Source organism: Rhinolophus sinicus, chromosome 15, assembly GCF_057876585.1.
Source record: "Rhinolophus sinicus isolate RSI-liver-muscle chromosome 15, RSI-T2T, whole genome shotgun sequence".
NCBI classification, from domain to species: Eukaryota; Metazoa; Chordata; class Mammalia; order Chiroptera; family Rhinolophidae; genus Rhinolophus; species Rhinolophus sinicus.
The window spans coordinates 25,855,000-25,869,042 of NC_142515.1; the positions used below are offsets into that span (position 1 = coordinate 25,855,000).

At 54.5% G+C, this 14,043-nt stretch overlaps 1 protein-coding gene across 1 annotated transcript; it reads left to right on the forward strand.

The window, feature by feature from the left end:
• The first annotated feature begins 3,194 nt into the window (after positions 1-3,194).
• On the forward strand, positions 3,195-9,145 carry SFRP5 (secreted frizzled related protein 5). The gene is made up of 3 exons (XM_019724834.3): positions 3,195-3,900; positions 6,011-6,088; positions 8,065-9,145. Exons 1-3 carry the CDS (start codon positions 3,378-3,380, stop codon positions 8,409-8,411), a joined length of 948 nt encoding a protein of 315 aa, XP_019580393.1. The 5' UTR covers positions 3,195-3,377; the 3' UTR covers positions 8,412-9,145.
• The last annotated feature ends 4,898 nt before the right edge of the window (positions 9,146-14,043 follow it).

Consider the following 14,043-nt stretch of genomic DNA (forward strand, 5'->3'; position numbering starts at 1 on the left):
AGTATTTTAATAGCCTTTTCAAATAGTGTGGATATTCTTCTTTGATACTACAAAAAAACTGACATGTGGCAGTTCCTTAAATGTTGGTTGTAATGTAGACTCTGAATCCGTATCAGTAAACTTTTCTAACCAGTTACTTTAAAATCCATTGGTCTATCTTGTATTTTGAGTGGATCTTCAAATTATGTACAATTTTGACCTGTAGATTCCCTGAAAGGGACTTGGGGACCCTCGGGGAGACCTGATCACACTTGGAGAACCAATGAGGTAGGCAACAAAAAAGGAGAAAAATGTAGAATTTGATAACATACTTAACAAGTTTGATCTACGAGGTATGTAGGCCTTTGCTCACGACAAACCACTCATAAACATTATTTTAAACAAATGGTCCTCTCCATCAGCTGGGAGAAATGTGTGCCTGGACAGACTGCAGACGCTCCAAAATGGACAGATGCCCAGCATGCCAGGTGTTCTACCAGCTGCCTGGGCCCTGGAACAGCCTCGTCAGGAAGAGGCACCACATTAGAGTGCAGCCTCCTCCCTCTCGGGCTGCAGCACCAGGGTAACCGAAAGGCTGGCTTCAGAGGGAAAGCTTCCCTGAATGACTGCCCCGGGGTGCAGCCACCCGCTGGGTACCATTCCTGTGAAGGGCTTCCCTCCTCCATCTCATTGTGGCTTCCATATCAGGGAACGTCGGGGGTCCCCAAGGCAGAGTGGCCAGGTAAAGACTGCCCGTCCTCCTCTTCCAGGAGGTTTCCAGCCTGGCCCCTCTGCCCCGCAGAGCCCCTGGAGCTGCCAGGTACCCACTCACCCTGCTCTCGGACCATGTGCAGTTCTTACATAACCAGCCGCAGGAACAATGCCTCTCTCTGTCCAGCCCAGGCACTGGAACTCCAAGAACAGCACCGACGACCAGCTGCCCAGGGAACCAGCACCTTGTACAACCACCTGGGGAGCTCCAACATCAGCCCCCTCGCCAGTGCCCAAGGCCACACCTCCCCAGGAGTGCAGACCCTGCCAAACCTGGAGGGGGCCTGACGGGTGAGCTGGAGTGCAGAGATCAGAATTGCTGCTCAGTCCCAAGCCAGAGCCAGAGCCAAGGTATCTGAAGGAGCTTTCAGAACATACACCGCATTTTTACCCTAAAGTCACAGATCCCTTGGAGATCTAACATTCCTAGGTGCCTAATTATGTGCTGACACGGCACAGGGGGCTTTCTTTCCATGCATCATTTTGTTTGCCACTCACGATAACTGCCGAGGAAGATCCAGTTTACAAACGAGGAAGTGGAGGTTCAGAATGGCGAAGTACTTGCCCTCACTTGGTTTTGAACCTGGCTTTTTCTCTCTGCAGAGTCCAGGCTCTGGCACCATCACGACATTACACTGCCTGACACTACAAGGACCGGTCCTTCGCCTCCTGTGTGGTCATCAGCCGAGCCTTTTTGTGCTAGGGGCTGGGAGAGGAAAAAGGGGAAGGAAAGGTCCTCAGCCTGTTCTACCTGGACCCAACTGGGGCATCAAAAGATATTCTGTCCCACCCCCGAGTTCATCTGCTGAATTTTCTTCTGCCTCCTCTGCCTTGTATCTTCTCCTCACAACTATAGATCAGATGAACCAGGGCCTCCGTCTTTTGTATTTCTGTATCCCCATCTGTGTGTGTAGGTGCTCCATGTGGTGAATATTAAGAGGGTTGGTCCTTTGCCTCTTGTCACTACCACTGCAAGGACAGATCCATGGGAAGCCAGAAGCCCTGGAAACATTCATGAGAATTGGGAGGCAGGGAGTAAGGGCAGGAGTGGAGGGACGCCAGTGCCCCAGCTCTCCTGCGCCAGAGCACTGAAGCCTTCCTACAAGACACCTCCCCAGAGTACCCTCCCCAGCAAAGGCTGGGAGGCCAAGTCTCAGGTTAACCTCTCAAGCAGCCACCCACCCTGAAGCCTCTCGGCCAAATCTCCTCCCACAGGAGAGCCAATGGAAGGCAGGAACCAGACAGAAGGAAGAGCCCCCAAATATGGAGCTCCTGTAGTTAGTGGCCTCCTTTCTGAGACCTCCCTGAGGCATCTGAAATATCTTCCTCAATTTCTTCCTCTCAGCTACCAGAGAAGGTCCACTCTCCTCCCACTGCATTTCCTACCCTGGGTTGGAATTTATCGTAAGGCAGAGAAGTTAAACCCTGGCTTTTGGAGCCCAACACCCAGATTCGAATCCCAGCTCCTTCACCTACTAGCTATGTGACCAAGGACCAGTTACGTCACCTCTCTGAGCCCCCCATCGCCATTAAGCCTGCAGACTCAGAATCCAGACGTCCCAGTTGGATCTGGGCTCTGACTCTAGGACCAGACTACCTGGGTTCAAGTTCCGACACCAAAGCTTACTTAACCTTTCTTAACCCCTTTCAGTACCTTTATCTGTAAAGTGGGGGTATTAATAGTACCTACCCACCTTACAGCACTACTGTGTGAATCAAATGAGGTAATTGATGCAATGTGCTTAGAACGGACTTGGCACACAGTAAGCACTCAATAGTATTAGCTATCATTAGAAATAGCAGTTGATAAGGTTATAAAGTACTGTGCAGTATCTCTGGCACTTAGAAAGAACTCACTAAATACTAGTTATGGTTAGCTTCGCCCCACTAGGTTACGATATCCCTGGAGGTGGGTTTTGGGTCACATCCATCTCTGTCTCCCCAGCAGCCAGCAGGGTGTCCAGCTAGCACGGTGTCCAGTACCAAGGAAAAGCTCAAAAAATGCATGAGGACTGAAGGGTAAAGAACTGCTCGCCTGAACCAGCAGGATGTGGGCAGCCAGGAGCCTCCTGCCAGGAGAAGGGAGAATCGAGGTGTCAGGAAAGAGAAAACAGAGTGGAGGGGGAAAGGCCGAGACGGAAAGATAAGCAAGTGAAGTGAGTGAGAAAAGGAACAGGAGAGGCTGTGGAGAAGAGAGATAAGGAGGAAGGATGGAGAAGGCGAGGGTCGAGCAAAATGCCGAGAGAGGTGAGGGATCCCCGGGGAGAGGCGCAAGGCAAGACCGAGGCTGTGGCAGGGGAGCCGTGATCTGGAGAGGGGCGCACGAGCTGGCGCTGGGCATGAAGTGCGGGAGCCGGGTGGGAGGGGCCGAGGGGGCTCCACCCTGCCACCCTGCAGCTTTGGGGCGGAGGCCCGGCGTCCGGAGATTGGCTGGGGCACCGCGAGGCCGCAGCTGGAGACCAGAGGTGGGAGGCGCCAGGATCACTCTGTGCGCCCAGGAGCTGAGCGAAGCCTTCCACGCACTTGGACGACCTCGGGCGGCTGCGGCTACAGGGGAGCGTTGTGGCGGCGGGAGCACGCGGGGCAGCTGGGGGCGCCGCGCGGTGAGCGGCGGGGACTGCGCAGCGATGCGGGCGGCGGCGGAGGGCGCGCAGGCAGCCGCGCTGGCGCTGCTGCTGGGGGCGCTGCACTGGGCACCGGTGGGCGGCCAGGAGTACGACTACTACGGGTGGCAGACCCAGCCGCTGCACGGGCGCTCGTACTCCAAGCCGCCGCAGTGCCTCGACATCCCCGCGGACCTGCCTCTCTGCCACACGGTGGGCTACAAGCGCATGCGGCTGCCCAACCTCCTAGAGCACGAGAGCCTGGCGGAGGTGAAGCAGCAGGCTAGCAGCTGGCTGCCGCTGCTGGCCAAGCGCTGCCACTCGGACACGCAGGTCTTTCTCTGCTCACTCTTCGCGCCCGTCTGCCTCGACCAGCCCATCTACCCGTGTCGCTCACTGTGCGAGGCCGTGCGCGCCGGCTGCGCACCGCTCATGGAGGCCTACGGCTTCCCCTGGCCCGAGATGCTGCACTGCCACAAGTTCCCCCTGGACAACGACCTCTGCATCGCTGTGCAGTTCGGGCACCTGCCCGCCACCGCGCCTCCAGGTAGCGCCGCCACTGCAGCCCCCGCGCGCTCCGATGGCCCTGGGTGCCCATGAGCTGGGCCTGGGACGGGTGCCATTCCCCCAACCCCTTAGCACAGCTCTGGGAGCCCCCCAGAGGTGTCACCCCCTGTACACACACATCCCCCTCCTTCGCTCAGCCCTGAGCACCCCGGGGACTTGTTCCCACAGCCTCCCAGCCTTCCCACTCCCCCGTGGACTGCCAGAATAGTGCCTCCCTGCAGCCCTGGACATTCCCACTGGTTCTCCCCATTCCAACTCCGTTCCTAAAAACGCTCGGGGCTTCCCTCCTAGCGCCCACCTTCCCAAGCCACTGGAATCTCTGGGTGGCTCCAATGCTGTCCCCTCATCCTGGAGCATCTGGATCAATGCCTTATTGCTTCTCTTATTCCAAGAATGCCTGGGGTCGCTAAACAATGCCTTTCACCTCCCCAACAATCCCGGACCCCAAGTCACCAATGCAAGCATCCCCACCCCATGTTGGGACCTTAGGAAGGGAGGAGGGCTGAGGGAAGGAATGTAGTGAAAGACTGAGGGCTAAGTGCACTCCTGGGCTAGGATTTCCATCCCCCCATTAAGAGTGCCTCGGAACCCTAAATTCTCCCACTCTCTTCCCCAATTCCCCTGGCTGGGAGACCTTTCGGCAAAGCTCAGTGCAGAAGAAAGAACAGATTGCCTTAGGCGAGTTTCTTGTCTTTAAGCCTCAGTTTTCCCATCTGTAAAACAGGGGGGGGAAACCCAGATTCCTAAAACCTATGACATCCTAAGTGCCACCTCCCACCCACCCCGAAGTCCCATTATCCCTAATTCCTCCCTAGTCTCAGTCTCCCCTCACTATGCATCTCCCCACCCTTCCCCCATGTCTGCCAAACTACTTCCAAGCAGAGTAACCAGGAGCTGGGTACCAGGTAGGAGGATAAACGGTGGCACTGAGCAGTAAAGCTTTGCCTAAGCGGTTAACATAAGAGTCTAAGGAGCCCTGGATGCTGGGACTTCCCCAAAGGGCAGCACTGCTCTTATTTTTTCCTATCTGACCTGGCTCCCAAAAAGCAACTGGACACCAGTATGCCCACCCCCACCCCCCCCAGTGCTAACCTCACCCACAGTCTCAGCCCTACACACCATGCCCTCTCTGGAGAGTCTCCTGAGTCTCTCCTGAGAGTCTCTGTTGGGTGGGGGTCCTATGACTGGGGAGTGTTGGGAGAAGGGAACGCCCCACACACACACATACATCCTTGTGTTCGAAATGGGACTGGGAAGAAGGGGAGAGCCAGCTCAAGCAGAGACAGTGCAATCTCCAGCAGGGATTCCAGCTGGTTCCTTTTCTGGTTTTCTTAGAGCCCAACCAGCCTAGAAAGCAAGGAAACCCCAGGCTTGGACTCCTGCCTGTTGGGGTGCACACCTGGAGACAGAGGCACAAGACAGCAGAGGTCAGGTGCTGTGCAGTGGCCTCAGGACCAGAAGCAAAAGCAGCCTGAAGCGTTTGTGTGGACAACAGATAAAATTCAGAATGTCTCATATAAAAATTTTCCTTTGAAACATCAGAAGTTCTGGCAGGGCTAAGCTGCCCACTTTATAGGGGGGTGCTCCTCTACCACTGTCCCTACTCTGCCAGCATCACTTGTTTACCCTCCTTCCTGGACCCTGTGTTCCCAGAAAGACCCTGCAAACTAGCACTAGCCTGGGAGTCACCATCCTGAATTCTAAGCTCAGTTCTCACTAGGTTTGCAGACTTGGGTAGCCACTCTGGGCCTCGGTTTCCTTTTCTTTAAAATAAGAACAATAATACCTACTTCAGAGGCTGAGGACAAAACTTAGAAGACAGTGCACAGCATGATTGCAGCTTCCAGGGTCAGGGGCAACCGTGCCCACCTGGGCAGTTTGTCCCTGCACTACCTTGTCTGTTTTCATCCTCACAACTACTCAGTGAGCAGGTGGTGTTATCACTGCCATCATCCCATTTCCTGATGAGGAAGTGGAGCCTTGGCAGGGTGAGGTGGCTTGTCAGTGGGGGAGCCCATACCCGAAGTGGCTCTTTGGACTCGAATCCCCTCACCAGCCTCCCTCAACCCCACCCCTGCTTCTCTCTTCAGTGACCAAGATCTGCGCTCAGTGTGAGATGGAGCACAGTGCCGACGGCCTCATGGAGCAGATGTGCTCCAGTGATTTCGGTGAGTGTGGAGCCCACGCAGCCACTGCCCTCATGCTACCCCCAGCCTTTTCTCCATGATACGCACACATGAATACACGTGCCCACACCCATCACTGTCAACCCTAACCATTATTGCCTCGTGGTCCCCTTTTAGGATCTGATGATAACCATGAACCTTCTCTCCAGAGAAATGCACCTCTTTTTAACGTCATCTCAGGAGCTTCAGAAGCGCCTCGAGGCCTTGATCCATGGGCCTCAGAAACCATGCCTGGCAGGGCTCCTGCAGCTCTCCCTTGGCACTATCCACAGAGGGGCTTCCAGGGCTGGGTTCTCTTTGGGGGAAGCAAGCTTAGCCCCAAGACTGATGCAGGTAGCAGCGGGGGAGATGGGCTCTAAGACGGAAGTGCAGCCCTCTCGTCCCTGGGCATCTCTGCTGAGTCCCTGATGCCCTCTGGCCAGGGAGCTGTGGTCACCGCCCCACAGCTTCATCCTGGAGCCTCCCCATTCCTGGGGCAGCTGAGCCAAGTCCGGTCAGGCCCTGGCTCCTGCATGGACCACACAGCCCAGCATGTGATCTCTGCCAAGTCAGCTCCTGTTTTGTGTTTTGGCCTCCCTGTCTATAAAACGAAATCCTTACTTCAGCGGGTCTTGTATGTCATTGGTCTGTTTGGAAAGAGAATCCCACTATTGCCAGGTGTGTGTCCGAGAGAAAAAAAGACAGGAGGTAGGGGGAGAACAAGAGAGAGAATGAAAGGGATTTTATACCAATTTCCTTCCCTGGGGGACAAAGTTAGTCTCTGGCTTTTCCCTGGCTGCTTACAGAGAGGGGGGCCCAGAGGCCTAAAGAAGGGGGAGACCTGCCCAAGTGACTCCCTCCCAAACTCAGGACTCCCTGTCCCAAACTATATAGGCTCTCAGCAGTCACCCTGGAATGCCCTGGACAGTCACTCTCTGACCACTCTCACACTCACACGCCCACACACACCACAAACCTATTCTCATACACAAAACACAGCACCACACACACACTCCCACCCACACTACACAGTCTCACAGATTACAGTAGTAGTGTGTTCACACCAGTAGTGTGTTCACACCAGTAGTGTGTTGTGTGTTCACACCAGTAGTGTGTTCACACCAGTAGTGTGTTCACACCAGTAGTGTGCAGCACTTCCCAGCCCTGTGCTCAGTGATGCAGTGGGTCATGGTGGGGGGGATTTACCCCATGGAAACCAGCGCATGCTGCAGAGCAGGCCCCCTCCCCAGAGCCAGCTGTCAAACACCAGCTCACCACTGCTCCAACCACAGTCACACCATGCGTGCACAGACACACACACACACATGCCCCCCCATACACACTCACCATACACATACACACACATTCATATACACACACACTCATACCCACCCATATGCACTCCATACAATACACACACACATACACACTCATACCCACCCATATACACTCCATACAACACACACACACACACACACACACTCCTACCCACCCCATACACACTCCACACTCCACATACACACGCGCAGCCAAAAATCGCATTCAGAAGCATCTCCAGAAATCATGCAGTCCAGCCTCCCTCCATCACAAGGACCCCTCTCCACCAAACCCTGCCTCTAATTGATCACCCACCCGTCGTATTTCCCTCCCTGGAGAGCCCAACACCCCGCTCCCCATCCCTGCACTTGGTGTCGTGGAAAGGCCTGGGCTCTGGAGTCAGCCAGACTGCTATTCAATTCAGGCTCTAGAATCTGAGCAGGTCACAACCTCTCCAAACCTCCTTTCCCCACACCCCCTATACCTCCAGGATGAAACGTGACAATGTCCATGAAAGTCCAGCACATGACAGGAGCTTCATAAATATTAAAATGTACACATATAAGCTCCACCTCCCCAAGCCTCAGGCACAAGTACCAACTGTGGGGCCACCAGCATCCTGACCATTCTCACGCTGTCCTCTGTCCACCCCCCACATACAGTGGTCAAAATGCGCATCAAGGAGATTAAGATAGAGAATGGGGACCGGAAACTGATTGGAGCCCAGAAGAAGAAGAAGCTGCTCAAGCCGGGCCCCCTGAAGCGCAAGGACACCAAGAGGCTGGTGCTGCACATGAAGAACGGCGCGGGCTGCCCCTGCCCACAGCTGGACAGCCTGGCCGGCAGCTTCCTGGTCATGGGCCGCAAAGTGGACGGACAGCTGCTGCTCATGGCCGTCTACCGCTGGGACAAGAAGGATAAGGAGATGAAGTTCGCCGTCAAATTCATGTTCTCCTACCCCTGCTCCCTCTATTACCCCTTCTTCTATGGGGCCGCTGAGCCCCACTGAAGGGCACCCCTCCCGCCCCACCAGCCAGCTGTGTCCTCGCCCCTGGGGCACACTGTCACCTCCTGCCCCTGTGTCCTTGCCTCCAGTTCCAAGCTAACCTGGTCCCTGTGGGAAGGTGGTACCAGCACAGGCCCTAAGGGATGGGCATGGAGCCTGGGCTGTCCATGACCGAGGACTTCTGGGATGCGTGGGGACTTCCTCTCTTAGAAGCAGGGCTTTCTCACTTGGGGGGAAATCCCCAAGGTCTCAGAAAGTAGGAGGCAGGCAAGAGCAAGGGAAGGGTAGAGGGGCTCTGAGCCACCTGGGTAGTTTCTGGAGTGGACTGTGGTGTCAGCTCCCCTCTGCTGGTGGGAGGGCCTTGCCTGGGAGAGGGAAGTCTTGATATGAGGCTGCGCTACTTGGGGAACAGTTCTCCACCCCCACTGCCCCTTCATGTGTCCTCTCGTGGCCCCCAAAGGAAAGACATGAAGGCCACGGCGCCCTGCAGCCACATCTCCCCACTGCCCCCCCTCTGCCTGGTTCCCTTCCCCCTGGACTGGACAGAAGCCCAGCCCAGACCCCTTCCCACAGACTTGCTTCTCGGGGTTCATTCTTCAGCCCTAGTGTGTCCTTTGACCCTAATGACAAGTAAATTATTGCTACTGCTACGAGGCCATTGGTACTAGACTGGTGCAGGTAGGGGTTGGTTTTAATTTTGTAAGTTTTTAGTTAAATAAAACAACAGTTGGTTTTGACCAGGTGATTTCTTTGTCAGCCAGTTCCCCAGAGGTGGCGAGAGGGAGGTTCAGACAGGACTTTTAGAAAGAGCCCTTGTCGTAGCCCACAGCCTGTGCACACAGACATATGCAGAATGCCTAAGAAGAGCAATGCCTGTGTTTTCACAGAACCCCCCAAGAGCACACAGCAAGGTCACCCTTCTCACCCCCACCACTAAAAGGGATGGAGATGACCATCCTTTTGTCCCTGAGGAGGGCCAAGTTCCCCAGCCTGCTCCCACAGTCAGAAGGCTCCCACCATCCTGCAGTGTCTCCCCAAGGTGGGTGATGCCTGCTCCGAGGAGCCCAAGAAGACTGGGCCACAGGAAATACTCCAGAGCCAGAGGCTTACGCATGTCAACCTATCCCTTCAGCACTGACACCGCCGGCACTGGTCCTGACCTCTAGAAGCTGATGGTACAGACGGGTGGTGCTCTCAGAGCACCGGCAGGACGAAGACGCTCAGGCCCCACCCAGACCTGCAGTATCAGAATCTACATTTTAACTCATAAACCTTCCAATCCTTTAAGGAGCTTCTCCAAAACACTGGAACCACTCTAAAACAGTTAAGTCCGAATTTCTGGAGGGTGTTCAGAAATAAGCATTTCTAGATGATCCAACGGGTGAGGTGCAGCCTGGCCTCCTCTAGATCATCTAGATAAGCCCACAGCTGAGGCAGGAGGAGGGTGAGGTGCTGAGGTTACCTCAGGCTGGAAGGGTGCTGGCCCTGCATACAGGGAGGGGACCAGCTTTCATGCCTGAGGGGCTTCTTCAGTGAGCTCAGAGCAGATGGAGGCTGCTCCCTTGAGCTGGACGGGGCAGGGAGAGGAGAAGTGTTGAAAATGGAGGCAACAGGCTGCTGCCACTCAAGTGTTCAGCATTTGGAAGGGGGGGGGGTGCCCAGAAAGAGTCCCTGGGGGGTTTGTCAGCAGCTAGTGAGGGCCAGGACATGTGCCCAGAACAGGGAGCTGGGGACACCCCCGGAGGGGCTTTGCTCAGCAGTGAAGGCACAGCTAGGATGCCAAGTCCCGTCAAAACCGGCTGCTTCCAAGGCAATGAAGCCGTGTTCTCTTGAGGTGAGAAAAACCTTGGCTTCCAAGGCTCTGGGAGGAGCATGCTCCCTCAGAGAAACGGGGAGGTCAGAGGGCCCGAATCCTGCTCTGGGGCCAGTGTGAGCTAACAGGTGGTCTGACAGCCTGCCCATAAATCACCTCTCTGGGCCGTCAGGTGGCCTCGCCACAGGTCAGAAGCAGCAGAGGCCGGCTTGTTTCTCCTCACCTCTGAGGAAGCCACTGCCACCCACCCTCACCCAAAGCCTGCCCAGCCCACCTGGTTCCCTGAATCCGCCCCTTGTCTCCCAGCCTCCTACTCCGACCAAATATTTACGGACACTTCTACGGTCAACCAGGACCAGGGATTATTTTTCCACTGAACACACAGGACGGGGCCTCTTCTGGACAGAGCACAATACTGACCTCTGTCAGGTGCTGGCAGCCAGTGAGAGGGAGCAGACTGGGAGAGGCTCCCTCAGCCCAGCCCAGGTCACTCCTCACCCACGCACACAGGGGTCAGGCCCTGCTCTGTTCACCGGCTCTGTCCCCAATATCTGTGTCAGACCCCAGCAGCCTCTTCCCTGGCACCAAGAAGAATCCTCCCAAAGACCAGGGAGGCCCTTTAAGTCCTGAGCTCACCCGTCATTGCCTTCAGTCACAGAACGCTCCCTCCTGGCTGGTCTGGAGACAGGCAGCTGCTGCTGCCCAGCGAGCATCTGGGCTGTGAATCAGTGAGCGATTGCATCTGACTGGGTGGAACAGAAACCCCAAGAACCAGTGGGGCTTCCCTACACAAGAAGTCTGGAGGTAGGCAGGTGGGAGGTCCATGCCCCAGACTCTTCTGTCTTCCTGCTCTGCCAGGGGATGGCTTCTGTGCTTGTGGTTACAAAATGGTGCCTCCTCCTCCAACTTCTCAGCCACACTCCAGCCAGCACGGCCCAGAAGGGCTAAGAGCAAAAGCAGCATGTCAGCTGCCTCTGGCCCTTTTGATCAGGAAAACAGTTATTTCCCAACAAGTCCCACCTGGTAGATTTCCACTTCTAGCTCACCAGCCAAAACTAAGTCACGTGGCCAGTCCACGTTGCAAGGGAGCAAAGGAAGTCAAGTATTTCAGCAGGGTACAAATTCAGAGTTGTGATAAAGAACAGGAAGGATTTGCAGTAGGCTGCTAAACACTCAGGATTGAAAACCCAGTTCTGGGTTCCAATCCTGTGACTTAGTGACCGTGTGACATTAGGAACATGGGCCAGCTCATGTTAAGTGGGAAATGTTATGAAAAGCACCTGGAAACAATGCCCAGCATTTAGAAGATGTTCTTTAAATGGTAATTATTTTTATTAACCAAAGGCCTTGATCTAGCACAGTGCCCACACATAATAGGTGCTCAATAAATCCCTAATTGACTTGTTCATCAACTAAGAAACCACTACTGATAGGAAGGCAGGGAAAAGACAGGAACATCTTATCTAAAAGCCAGAACTGTCACTTTCAGAAAGGGAATGGAAACTACAATTGGAGGTTTGTTTCAAAAAATATATCCCAGGTGGTGTGTAAGCCAGTATAGGGAAGAAGACGTATAATACCAGTAATCAATAAGTATCAAGCCCATGCTGGGTGTCAGGCACTACTCAAAGCACTTTAACATTCTAATTTAAGCCTCCCAACAGCCCTTTGAGGTAGGTACTATTATTATCTCCATTTTAATGATGAGGTGGGTAAGGCTCAGAGAGGTTAAGAAACTTGTTGAAGGTCACACAGCTTGTACATAGTGGTGGTGCTAAGATTTGAGCCCATGCTCTTGACCACTGCACTACTGTCTGCAGGGGGGAAAGCCTGAGGACAGGCCAGGGGGATACAGGCAGCCAGGCTTCTGCCACCTTGCCTCACAGGAAGATTTCTGGGAGCCCTGCTCTGATCCCACTACGAGGGCCCGGACAGCAGATGAGGAGCCAGCCTCAAACTGTGGCTTTTCTCCCAACTTCCAGAGCAGCCCACCCGCCTCCCCCCCACACCCCAGCCCCATCAGCATTCAGCCTCTTGGGTCCCACAAAGGAAGCTCACATCCCACAACTGTTTGGTCGGCTGAAATCCTGGCTAAAGTTCACTCCTTGGGAAAGCCAACGTGGGGGGTGGTTGCTGCTGGAATGTGTGTGGCTGGGACCCAGTGTCCCAACCCAGACAGCAGGCTCTGCTGGGGCTGTGAAGAGAGCAGACGGCCAGGGGAATCGGGAGTCCCCAGCCCCCAGCTTTGCCAGAGAATGGAATGTGCTGCTCTGGGTGTTGAAACAGACCCAGTCAAGGAAGGGGAGTGGGGGCTGCTGGGAGCTGGCGGAGTTGGGGGGAGCTCCTGCCACAAGGCTGCCTCTGTTCCCCTGGAGGCTGAGCACACTTCGTTAGGGCTGGGGGTGGACAGGCCCCTCCTGTTAGCTCAGTGGCTCAGAAGTTCCAGGAGCTAGTGGGGACAAGGCAGAACAGGAGGGAGGTGACAGTCACAACTGCTATGTTCTCCCAAAGTTTCTCTTGTGAGGCATCTATAGGTACCTGTGGCACAATTCACATCCCAGCCCCACAGCTTACCACCACGTTTCCCCAAAAATAAGACCGGGTCTTACATGAAGTTTTGTTCCAAAAGACGCATTAGGGCTTATGTTCAGGGGATGTCACCCTGAAAAATCATGCTAGGGCTTATTTTCCAGTTAGGTCTTATTTTCGGGGAAACACGGAAGCTATGTGACCTGGAGCAAATGACTTAACCTCCTCAGGCCTCCACTTACCCATTGGTTAAATGACGTTATTAACAGAACCTAGCTTTGCAGACTGTCATGAGATTTAAATGAAATAACGCGCTCAACACGTTGTTTGGCACAAGTGCTCAATAAACATAGGTATTATTATCTTAGGGCCATCAGCTGTAGGATGGATGCTGGAGCCAGGGCCCCTCAAAAGGAGTGCCTCGAAGGTTCCACAGAGACAAGGGAATAAAAATGGAGCTTTATTTGGCTTCAGCTCCAAGGACAAGGTAATCAAGGACCACAAAGATCCTAGAAAGCATAGCCAGTTCCAGGTCTGCCAGGGCCACAGGAGGCGGCTCCCCACCACTACCAAACCACGAAGAGACAGGCAGAGCCCTCTACCCAAGCCAGGCTGTGGGAGCTGGCGGCCCGTCCCGGTCTGCCCCAGCAGGCACCAGGGTGTAGCTCATCCTAGCTGCTGTCCCCTCCTCCTGCATGCTTGGGAACTGGAAGGAATCTTTTAAACAGGCATCTGACTCTGCAGTGGACAGTCTGTCCTCCAGGCCATCCCACGTTCAGTCCTCTCCATGCAGTTGACCCCAGCCAGCCACATGTAAGGCACAATCCCATCCAGGTAAATCCTTCCGTGGTTTCCTACTCCCCGGGTACCTGCTATTTAAAGTTGTCCATCCCCAGCCTGCTGTCACTGAGGCCCTCACATGCACCTCCAGGGGACAAGGAAGTGGCCCCACCAGCTTCCCTTCTGTGGGGTTACGACCCCAAATGGTGGGAACCATGTTTCTCACGCCCGTGTCCCACGCCCCACCAGCTACTTGTGCTATAGTCTGCATTTCACCAACATTAGGCATTGTTTTCATTTTCTCAAAATAAAATGATATTGACTGCTTATTCCAACTATACTCTGGCCTCTCTCTGAGATTCTTTCCTGAATAACAATCTCAGATTATTCTCTGGTGTAAAGAAAAAAAATTGCTGTTCTAAGCCATCCGGAGCAGAGTTATTTGTTCTTTCCCTGAAGACTGCCAGGATGATGGTGATAAGCTAGCATTAACTGAGCGCTATGTGCCAGGCA

Coding starts and splice junctions, on each gene's coding strand:
- SFRP5 (XM_019724834.3), top strand. CDS start 3,378: ATGCGGGCGGCGGCGGAGGGCGCGCAGGCAGCCGCGCTGGCGCTGCTG. Junction 3,901..6,010: donor GCCCGCCACCGCGCCTCCAG/GTAGCGCCGCCA, acceptor TTCTCTCTTCAG/TGACCAAGATCTGCGCTCAG. Junction 6,089..8,064: donor GATGTGCTCCAGTGATTTCG/GTGAGTGTGGAG, acceptor CCCCACATACAG/TGGTCAAAATGCGCATCAAG.